Source organism: Camelina sativa, chromosome 7 (genome assembly GCF_000633955.1).
Source record: "Camelina sativa cultivar DH55 chromosome 7, Cs, whole genome shotgun sequence".
In the NCBI taxonomy this organism is placed as follows: Eukaryota; Viridiplantae; Streptophyta; class Magnoliopsida; order Brassicales; family Brassicaceae; genus Camelina; species Camelina sativa.
The window spans coordinates 30775671-30787014 of record NC_025691.1 but is presented as its reverse complement, the minus strand read 5'-3'; the positions used below and the strand labels follow the sequence as shown (position 1 = coordinate 30787014).

At 39.8% G+C, this 11344-nt stretch overlaps 1 protein-coding gene across 3 annotated transcripts; it reads right to left on the bottom strand.

Annotated features, from left to right (window-relative positions):
• LOC104703540 (abscisic-aldehyde oxidase-like) lies at window positions 34–6261 on the bottom strand. Of its 3 annotated transcripts, none has more exons than XM_010419567.2 (11): window positions 5869–6261; window positions 4062–5669; window positions 3719–3981; window positions 3405–3617; window positions 3102–3320; window positions 2263–3019; window positions 1370–1584; window positions 1186–1281; window positions 1007–1105; window positions 729–918; window positions 34–461 (listed from the first exon to the last, which is right to left on the bottom strand). In XM_010419567.2, the coding sequence occupies exons 1-11, from the start codon at window positions 5993–5995 to the stop codon at window positions 235–237; spliced, it is 4014 nt and encodes a 1337-aa protein (XP_010417869.1). In that variant the 5' UTR covers window positions 5996–6261; the 3' UTR covers window positions 34–234. The 3 variants fall into 3 exon arrangements, with proteins under 3 accessions (XP_010417869.1, XP_010417868.1, XP_010417867.1); XM_010419566.2 differs by having other exon boundaries at window positions 1370–2007; window positions 2689–3019; XM_010419565.2 differs by having other exon boundaries at window positions 1370–2064; window positions 2746–3019.

Below are 11344 nucleotides of genomic sequence, written 5' to 3'. Positions count from 1 at the left end.
GCAGTTCACTATTCATAATTAGAGATATAAGCATGTAACTGTAATGACATGTAAGACTTTATTATTGATTTATTGATTTTGTTTTCAAACTGTAAGGCTTTGGTCCTTACCAAAAAAACTGGAAGGCTTTGGTTATGCACAACGATGCACAGAAACAATTTTAGCCTGTATAAATGACTTTAGAATGTGCAAGACTGTAAATTTTTGCAGCAACGAGAGTTTTGCTTGCCTATATTATCCGAGGATCTTCCCTTGTAAGTATCTCTCTACATTATACAATCCGCAAAGAGACTTCACCACAGGCATAGTCGCTGGAACCGGTAACTCAAAATCCGTACCAGACTCATCTATGTTTCCATCGTTGCAGTTCCATGAAAGGGACTGTTTCCTAGCTTCCCTAATGGCCGATCTCGTTGCACAATGAACAGAAGCCGCCATAAGCATAGGTGGCTCACCCGAGGCTGTTGATCAGAAGGAAGAAGTTGTTGTTGAGTATTAAAGTAGTGACGACTCCCAGATACAATATGGAGCAACATTAAAGATAACACTTGTACATGAACGTTATTGTAGATCCCTGTCTGTATTATAGTATTAAGTCTAAAATCATAATCATAATCACTCGGTATGTGAACAACAAGTGATAATTTTGATAAGAATATAAAATACTGAAATGAAAGATGAGATAATAGTTATAGCTCAAATCAGATAAGGAAAAGCATATAGTGTACCTTTGGAGGAGAGAACACGGTCTTTATGATGACCAGAGTTGACAATCTCGACGTTGAAGTGTTTGGAGATAGTGTCCACAGTAGGAATTTTGTAGTCCCAAGTGCCTTGTTGCACCACAAGTCCCTTTTCATCAGTAGTGTACTCTTCCATCATGAAAAACCCGATGCCTTGAACAAACGCTCCTTCGATCTTTTTCACAAACCATTCATTTTGTTGCTTAGCACAATAAAATGACTAGAAGGAAAACATGTGCAGAGATAACTAAATTATTACTTACCTGTCCTAAATCAACTGCAGGATTAAGACTTTTCCCACAGTCGTAAATGATATCAGATCGTAAAATCTCTGTTTTTCCTGTCACAAGGTCCACTTCCACCTGCAAGTAGAATCAGATTATTGTTTGATTGATATTCAAAGTTTTTAAAAGAATAGTTTTTTTTTGCCATAATGACTTGCCTCGCTGACTCCAACACCATAGTTGAGGTATTCCATGGAAGCATACTCTGGCGTATACAGTGTACTCGCCGATAAATTAATAGACTGACCATACGCCTGATGAAAAGATAAAGCCAAACTTTAAGGTTAGTCATGCAGAATCTATCTTTAGAATAAGAGTATCATAATCTACTAGGCTACCTACTTGTTGAATGAGCATGGTCCATGTCACGGAACCCGGCTTCTCCATCATCATCTTATCCATTGTTGGTTTCAATCTCCCCACCAAGATAACACAGCAAAGCCTAACAGCTTCACAACTGCACTCGGATGTTGTGCTACCAGCAGTGAAACCTCCTTGGATCATACCGAGTGTGTCGGACTGAACAACCCGTATTCTCTCCAACAGCTTATCGCTTCCTTGGCATTTAACCATACCGAGACCATAAGCAACCATCTGTTGTACTTTGGTCCACAACCCTTGCCCTAACTCAATTCCTCCAACTTCAACCACAACAGAACCATCACTCAAAATGCTCACTTTCCCCGGGGTTGGCCTCTGCAACACTTGATGGACAATAGGTACTCTAGAAATCCCTCTCTTCCGCCATACGTTACACACATTAAATTCCTTCACCATCTCAGCTCTCTCCTTGAACTTGGAAGATATCTCAAGTTTGTCCCATAATAAAGGCAATGTATACTCGTCAGGGTCACCAGAGATGCGTGTGTAAAATTTTCTGAGGCTGACATAACTATGAAGGTTTATCTTTCTCACTGTATCAACGTCCATTTGAAGAGAAGTTGCTACATTTTCGATAATGGATTCGGCAATGTATGAACCTTGTACTTCCCCTGGAGCTCTCATCGCCGTTCTAGTCGGGCAATTCGTCTTACAAACTTTTATGTCAAATGACAAAGCTCCCCAATNCATCATCTTATCCATTGTTGGTTTCAATCTCCCCACCAAGATAACACAGCAAAGCCTAACAGCTTCACAACTGCACTCGGATGTTGTGCTACCAGCAGTGAAACCTCCTTGGATCATACCGAGTGTGTCGGACTGAACAACCCGTATTCTCTCCAACAGCTTATCGCTTCCTTGGCATTTAACCATACCGAGACCATAAGCAACCATCTGTTGTACTTTGGTCCACAACCCTTGCCCTAACTCAATTCCTCCAACTTCAACCACAACAGAACCATCACTCAAAATGCTCACTTTCCCCGGGGTTGGCCTCTGCAACACTTGATGGACAATAGGTACTCTAGAAATCCCTCTCTTCCGCCATACGTTACACACATTAAATTCCTTCACCATCTCAGCTCTCTCCTTGAACTTGGAAGATATCTCAAGTTTGTCCCATAATAAAGGCAATGTATACTCGTCAGGGTCACCAGAGATGCGTGTGTAAAATTTTCTGAGGCTGACATAACTATGAAGGTTTATCTTTCTCACTGTATCAACGTCCATTTGAAGAGAAGTTGCTACATTTTCGATAATGGATTCGGCAATGTATGAACCTTGTACTTCCCCTGGAGCTCTCATCGCCGTTCTAGTCGGGCAATTCGTCTTACAAACTTTTATGTCAAATGACAAAGCTCCCCAATCATACTTCCTTAGCGGACCCATTATATTCCGCGGCATTACTGCACTTATGTCTGGCTCAAGCCCTGCATCTATTAGCATTATAAACTCCAGTGCTGTGACCTTCCCGTCTGATCTAAAACCAACATCGTAAGTTATTTTCATTGGATGCCTTCCTCCAGCCATTATCATATCAGTCCTGCGGTTCATATACATCTTGACAGGACGCTGCAATTTGTATGCCCCCAGTGCACATGCTGTTGCAACCTGAAACATCCAATTCCAGTGAGCGGCATGCAATATTCTAAAACACTCCAAAACATACCAAATCTGGTAAATAAATACTTACAGGCATTGACTTTACAGCTTTACCACCAAAGCCACCTCCAACTCTTCTGGTAATGACTCGTACGTTATGCTCTTGAATGCCAAGGCATGTAGCAATTACCGAATGCACGTACTCAGGTGCTTGAGATGAACTATATACTTTCACACAGTCGTCTTCATCTGGCAAGGCAAGTGCTGTTTGTGGCTCCATATAGAAGAAGTACTGTGACCCGAGCCTCAACTGAATAAACACACAAAATAAGATGTAGTTACAAAACTTGTGGCGGTGAAAAAAAAGGGAAAAACGCAGTTGTGATGATAATACCTCAGCAGAGATGATCTTTCGCTCGGCTTCTTCCATTCCTTTTAAAACATCACCTACTGGTTCAGGGTAAATCATTGGATGAACCTCGAAAAAGCTACATCTTTTCACTGCATCTTCGACTGTTAATATCGCTTCTTCTTCTATATTCTTTGTATCGTACTCAACTACTGCAAGTTTTGCTGCACTGTCTGCATGTTTTTGTGTGTCTGCAACCTACACAGCCATTATACTTTTCGATTAGTTTACGCGACAAGAAACATAAGCAAGAATATATCAAAAAAAAGAAGAAGAGGAAACTGGAATTGTTATGTTACCACAAGAGCAATTCTTTGACCAGCAAATTGAGTTAGTTCATCTGCAAATAAAGGTCCTGTCCCAAAAACGGTCTTGGAACCAATGTTTTGTCCTTGTTTTGGAATATCCTTAGAAGTAAGAAGTGCAAAAACTCCACTAGGCGTCACATTCTTCTCTCTGAATCTTATGCTTTTTATCTTAGCCAAACACTCTGTGCTATAAACGAATGCTCCATGTAGACAGTTCGGTAAAGTCGGTATATCATCAACAAAAACCGCCTCACCTGAGAGAAAAGGCTCATGCATGTTAAGGCCCTATCAAGTTACTAGAAATGATAAATAACACAAGGCATAAAGAGCTAACCAGAAGCTTGTAATGCTGCTCCAACTTTAATAACTGCTTCACCAACAGGTTGATATTCATTGCTCTCTAACACTTGCTGTGAAGATGAGAGGAAGGGAAGAAGAGACTTCGCGGTATCATTAACATGGCTGTTGCTATAATGGCCACTCTCGATCAGTGGGTTGAAAAACTCGAAAAGATAACCAACAGCCAAGCTTTTTCTATACTCGTGGTGCGGAGTGTCTTTTCCGGGAACTATGATTCCTTTAAGTAAACCAACAGCTTCATACAAAACACTGTAGCTAAGTGATTTACCTGTTAAGAAACTCTCCACTTCCGTCGCCCTGATTGAATGATCACAGCCATAAGAACCAAATGCCAAAAAGCATTTATCTACCGTTACACCTCTTCTTGATGGTTCTTGGCGGCGAGAAACTAAAGCAAAGAAAGCAGCGTTCAAATACGGCAACGCGTTTCCAATAGAGCGAGGTGCAGCTCTATAGCTTTCAAAGAGCAACTCTGTGTCATCATCAACAGAAGTAGTACTAGTAGTAGCAGTGCATAATGGAATCTCAACCTTTAAAAGAACGCGTTTGGAGTCTAACATCGAAGGCAGTTCAAGAAACTCATGTACCTTAACCTTCTCTGCTTTTTTACCGCCATTTAACATATACACCGATGCATCTACTGCGAGCAAAAGCGTTGTAATATCAGAAGGAAACTTTCTGCTTTGTGCCATCACTAAATTACCGCCGATACTCCCTGAGTTCCTGATAGCATGGTTGCCAATTTTCTCCATATGAGCCGCCATTTTCTTGAAAATATAACAAGATTTGCTTTCTTCCTTCTTCAAAGCATCAATAGCATTCGATATGGTAACAGCGGCTCCAATCTCAATCCCTTCCTCACCTTTCTTGATCATAGACATCTCTGGAATTTGACTGATATCAATATATCTATCAAACCGTTCCTCATCTTGGTAGTAACCTGTCCCAGTGTTGCCCACAACTAACTTCAAGGAGCCTAAAGAGTTAGCAGCTTGAGTTATGTTATGAAGCTCAGCTACACTACAAGGAGTTGTCCAACGATACCTCGAATGATCTAAACCATTATGAAGCTTCTTCTTCTTCTTCTTCTTCTTCAAGAACTCAGGGAATGTAACAAGATGTTCTTTGGGGTTATAAGGAGGCAGATTCTTCAACATAACCTCTTTGCTTTCTCCTTTCTTCCAAAAGGAATTGAACCCCAAGTCCTCAATATCAACATCAGAAGCAAAACTCTTGCAAGCATCAACGATGGGACGATAGCCAGTGCATCGACAAAGATTCCCCGAAACAGATTTCTCAGCTTCGGAAACCGTAAACTCTTTGGAGCTATTTGAAAGAGCTGAGTAGAGAGAAATACACATCCCTGGCGTACAAAAACCGCACTGAGAGGCATGAAACCCCGCGAATCGCTTATGAATGGGATGGAATCCTTTCTTCTTGTTTCCGAGACCTTCAGATGTTGTGATGGAACATCCATTGACACTACAGAGAAGAGTGAGACAAGAGTTTATACTACATTCTTTCACTTGATCTAACTCTGGATCATATCTTGATAACACCACAAGACAAGCACCACACCCTCCTGCACTAACCAAGGAGATACAGAACTCAAGATTTGGATTTTACAAAAATTGAGTCAACTTCACTTAATTCTGAGACTTAAAAACATAACACAAGACTTCAATAACACATATAGATTGAACATATAACACTAAAAGATACAGAGAAGAGAGAGAGAGAGAGAGAGAGAGAGAGAGAGAGAGAGAGAGAGAGAGATTTGCCTTCGCCACAGCCGAGCTTGACACTCTTGAAAGGAGTATTGAATCGCAAGAAATCAAGTACGGTAGTTGATGGGTCAATAGAATCAACCTTGAATCTTTCTCCATTAACAGCAAACTCCAAATCCATTTTTTTTGTTTCTGGTCGGAATCAGCAGTGATACCAAATTCTTTTCTTTTTAATAAAACCTAAAAAGGTAAGATTTTGGAGCACACGAGTGGGGTATGGTGATTTGACCCAAAAAGGTAAGAGAGAATATAAATGCATGAGGGGAGATGTGTGATAGACAATACGAGTTTCATTTTAGTTTCTCTCTTATCGTTTTAGTTGCGACTCTTTCACGCATATCTCTCTAAAAGTTTGAGGTTCAGAGTTCAGACGCAACTCAAAAGGCACTGCCGGTTATGCCACGAGTCACTTTACAACATGTCGTCAGTCTTAGTTAAGTGAAAGGAATCTGAAATCTCAAAAAAGTCCCAATCAACAAATCTTACTATTCAATTGGAATGGACGGATTTTTTTTGTTTGTCATAAAACGAAAAAAAAGAGAGTAAAACACAAATTATATACAAAGTTACAAACAACATATAGAGCTGCCAATTGGTCCGTCATGGACCATCGAGCGTGTCCAGACAGCTATGTTTGGACGGTTTATACAACTAGATGATACCCGTGCTACAATACGAGATGACATGCATTGTAAATTTGTAATTAACTTACGTATATTTTGAATGCATAAAATATTTTGTTTTATGTATTTTTATAATTTTGAAATTTTAAATATTGTTGAATAGTATATTTAGTTTATGTAAAAGTTAAAAACATATTTAGATAAGTACGTTGTTTAGATATCGTTAATCTTTTGCATGGTAACAAATATACAATGATCGTTTTGCAGTTTTTAAGCGATAGCGGTATACCTATAGGTGTTAAATCCAAATATCAGAGTTTAATTTAGTTTTAGTTTTAGTTTGGACTATTGCACGTATATAACCTACACGTAACTATTTTAGAATGACAAAGACACCTCGTCCCATTCCGTCTTGTCTTGTTTCATCTCGTCTCTACTCGTAAATTTTTTATGTCCCATTCTCTTTTAAATAATTAACTAATAGACAATTTTTCTCGTCTAAAAGTTTTGGATAAGAACATAACTAAATTTTGTATTTTCTCACATTTTTTACATATCATTTATTTTCTTCTGCAATAGAAGATTTGTGAATAGTAAATAAATTAAAAAAAAATACTTATTAATATTCAATTTTGCATAAATATATAGTAATACAATATAGTCAACCAATTGTAATTATTGAAATTTATAGTTTTAAATACTTATTTTAGGGTAATTACTATTTAGAAATACAAATATAAGTTCAAATTTCTTTGCTTCTTATTTGTTTTTTAAAAATAAATTCTAATATTTTTTCTTAAACAACAAATGTAATCCATGAAATAGTTTAGTTTCATAAATATATACCATTTTTTATGATTACAAAATATATTAGTTACATAAGATCTTTTAAAAGATACTTCTTGCATATCTTGTGTTATAGAGAGTATTTACAAATAAGTTAATTTTAGATATATTTTATATATCCATTAAAATAAATTTGAATTGATTTTTATTAATTTTGCATATCTTATATATTAATTAATTTTATATTATTAAGGCTATAATGAATACTTTACTATTTTAAAATACCTTTTAAAGTAATTTGATTTTTATTTTAAATTGTTTTTAAAATTAAACTGGATTTATTTATTTGTTCCTAAAACTGTGAGAAAAAATATGAACAAATATTAACTGTAATTTCCTTTTCTTTTCTTTTTCGTTTTTCTTAAAATATTTATAAAGAATCATAAATTTAGATTTGATTTATTATATATTTAAATGTATTCTGATGTATATGGTTTCCTTAGTTAAATATTCTAACCGATTAAGATTTAGGCAAGATTATGGTTGATTTAATACATAATAAATATATTTGAGAGACAATCATGTCAACTAATCGGCTATTAAACGACCTGCGCGCGTATCCAACTTAATTTGAAAGGTTAGAGATTTTTATTTTAATAGTATACTAATGTGTGAAAAACTATTGATTATTAATCTTTTTATTTTAAAACTACTAAAACAAAGTCATGATCCAAAAGTTAGTCCATAAGTACTCCTGCTCTAATAGTATAGATGGTCTAAAATACGTTGTGTCCAATAATGAGCAAATCTATTATATATGGTCCTGCTCGGATGCCACACAACAAGTAAAGCCATAAAAAGAAAAAAAGAGAGTAAAACACAAATTATACAAAGTTACAAACAACATATAGAGGTGCCTCTCTGAAGCAAGTATGGAACTTCTTCTCTAATTCTGGCTTAAAGGACAATTTAAAGAATTAGAAAAACCTCTCTCTAAAAACCTCTCTCTCTTGCTTTCCCTCCGACGTCGGCTTCACGCCGATTGTCGGAAATTTCTCCATGGGTCCGAAGAAAAAGAAAAAGAATGTCAGGGGAGTTATCCCAGGCTCCTCTAAGTTTGCTAGAGTCGCTGCTCATGTGGCTGCTGGCATCTGCAAGCCCCCCCCCCTTTGCCTCGGCTTCTCGAGGGACAATGGTTGTCGTCTGGCTCTCCGGCTGACCATTCTTCCTCACCCCCACCTGAGGCAACTCAGCTGGCTCCAGATCTCTGTTTGGACAATGCTTCGATTTCTGTGGCAATTGTAGATCTTAGATCTACGACTGAGATATCCACCTCTCCTCCCATTGTTGTAGGTTCATCCTCCGGGGAAGTTAGGCCGGAAGCTTCGGTACCCTCTCCGTTAGTTACGAAGCAGCGACCTGTTGAAGCAGCTCCTCTCGTCATTGTTGAAGGTACAACCTCCGATGTAATTGCGACAGATGTGTCCGCGCCTCCAGCCACCGTTGAAGGTTCAGCCTCCGGGGTCGATAAACCACCGTGTAAGTACTCTGCAGTGGCTCGAGATTCTTCATGTCTAGAAGAAATTGGTACACCCACTCAATATATTTCAGGAGCACCGTTTGTGTTCTTTCCTGATGAGAATATTCAAGCTGCCAAACTTGAATTCAAGGATTTCGTTTTTGCTCAATTCCACGGACCACCTCCGGCGATGGGAAGAGTGATTGGAGTAGTTAACGCAATCTGGACTCGAACTGGACCTCGAATCTTCGTCCATAAAATTGGTGATGGTACAATTCTCCTCAAAGTGACAAGCCCACAGGTCCGAGAAGCAATCCTTGCTCGCAATATGTGGAGTATTGTGGGTCATCCGATGTTCGTTGCTCCTTGGTCTCCCGACTTCAACCCTGACACACCACCAATCTCATTTGCTTTTGTGACAGTGGAATTTCGTGGAGTGCCTTACCTTCTGTTTAATAAAGAAAGCTTGGGAAGGATTGCAACTGCGGTTGGCAAACCGGTTGCTCTTGCCCCAGAAACTGCAAGGAAGGAAAATTTTGAAGTTGCCAAGGTTCCTGTCCGAGTCAACCTTTCGAAAGAACTGCCTACAAGGGTGGTTTCCGGTTTCAGTGATGGTCGTGAGATCGACATTTGTGTATCTTACCCGTGGCTGCCCCCAAAGTGTGCCACCTGTGATCAGTTTGGCCACCAGGCTACTCTTTGCAGGTGCAACACTCCTTCCAATTCAGGGAGAAAGGTGGCTACAAGATCTACTAGTAGAAGGGGTAGACCCTCTCGTCGAGAATGAATATCTTGTAAAGCGCATCTGTCGCGTGAGGGACGGTCTAGAACAGTGGCTAGTACTCGCTGGAAAATGGTCATGGTGACTCCTACAAAAGAACCATCGGACAAGCTTCATGTCGCAGATCATATTTCCCATTCAGAGGCACTGATGGAATCATTGCAAGCTCAAGCTGAGGGACCGTTAACGCCTGTTGTCTCAGGTTCTAGCGAGGCTGTAAAGGAAGCTTAGCCACCATTCATACTGGTGACTCGTAGGAAGACTGGTCGTAAGGCCGCTTCCGTACACTAACTACCCATTATCATGTATTTTGTATGGAACATAAGAGGGTTGGATAGCAGCTCCAGACAGACTATGACGAAGGATTAGATTAATATCCGTAAACCTCTTTTTGGTGCGTTTTTGGAAACACACATTCGGGAAGTAAACGTTAGGAGAATTGCAAGTGTCATTCCTGTTGACTGGAAATTTTTTGGGAACCTTGAACATCACAACTCGGCCATATTGTGGTGGTTTAGGATCCGGCTATATCTTTGGTGGTTTATCACGCTTCGGCTCAAATGATAACATGCGGTGTTTTCATACCTGTGGAAAATGTTAACCTCACATTTTCTTTTGTGTATGGATTTAACCTGGTGGAGCAGTGAGGTTCTTTGTGGGAGGAGTTGGTTCATCTCAATCACACTACTCCGGTCTCCTGTCACCCATGGGCAGTACTAGGAGATTTTAACCAGATTTTGCGTCCTTCTCAGCACTCTGACTACCAAATTCGGGACATTGATACAGCTGGAATGGAGGAGATGAACCTAACGATTCAAGAAGCTGAACTGTTTGAGGCACAAGCCAAGGGACTTTCGTACTCGTGGTGGAACAGCAGCGAGGGGCATACAATTTCCAAGAGGATCGATCATGCGTTGATTAACCAGCAATGGGCAAGTCTCTTTCTGGATGCTTTTGCTGAATTCCTGGACCCCCAGCAATCAGATCACACTCCCATATGGTTTATGGTTCCCTCGCTTAGGCGGTTTACGGTAAGGCCTTTTCAGTTTTATCAACATGTGGTGGACCACCCTGATTATGCAGAGGAGGTCAGACAAGCCTGGAGCTGTGGTTCCGTGCCTGGATCCAGACAATTTAAAGTGGCAAAATCTCTTAAGGCTTTGAAACCTATTCTGAGAAGGCTAAATAAGAGTCACTTCAGTGGCATCACAGTGAGGGTCAAGGCAGAGGCGTCTAGGTTAGCTGATCTTCATAGGACTATCCTTACCAACCCCACGCCAGAGCTTGCAAGGGAGGAACATATTGTTAGGACGAAGTGGAAATTTCTTAGTAATGCTGAGGTGAAGTTCTACCGCCAGCGATCTCGTTTAAAGTGGATGCATTTGGGAGACAGGAACACGACTTTCTTCCACAAGACTGTAACGGCAAGACTGAATAAGAATCACATACATTTTTTCCAAGATCAAAGTGGTAGAAGGATTGTCCATCTGTCGGAGATAAAGTCTCATGCTGCTTCTTACTTTCAGGAGGTTCTTGGGACCACTTCATTACCTCAGTCTCCCTGCTCCATTGATGATCTAGCTGATCTCCTCCCATTCAGATGTTCAGAGGATCAGAGGCAGTTTTTGACAGCAATAGTCACTGAGGAGGAGATAACCTAAACTGTCTTTGCTCTGCCCCTAGACAAATGCCCTGGGCCTGATGGCTACTCTGTGGAGTTTTTTAGAGCTTCTTGGAATGTAGTGGGTGTGGTTATTGTGC

Coding starts and splice junctions, on each gene's coding strand:
- LOC104703540 (XM_010419567.2), bottom strand. CDS start 5,995: ATGGATTTGGAGTTTGCTGTTAATGGAGAAAGATTCAAGGTTGATTCT. Junction 5,670..5,868: donor CAAGCTCGGCTGTGGCGAAG/GCAAATCTCTCT, acceptor TGGTTAGTGCAG/GAGGGTGTGGTGCTTGTCTT. Junction 919..1,006: donor CTGCAGTTGATTTAGGACAG/GTAAGTAATAAT, acceptor TTTGTGAAAAAG/ATCGAAGGAGCGTTTGTTCA.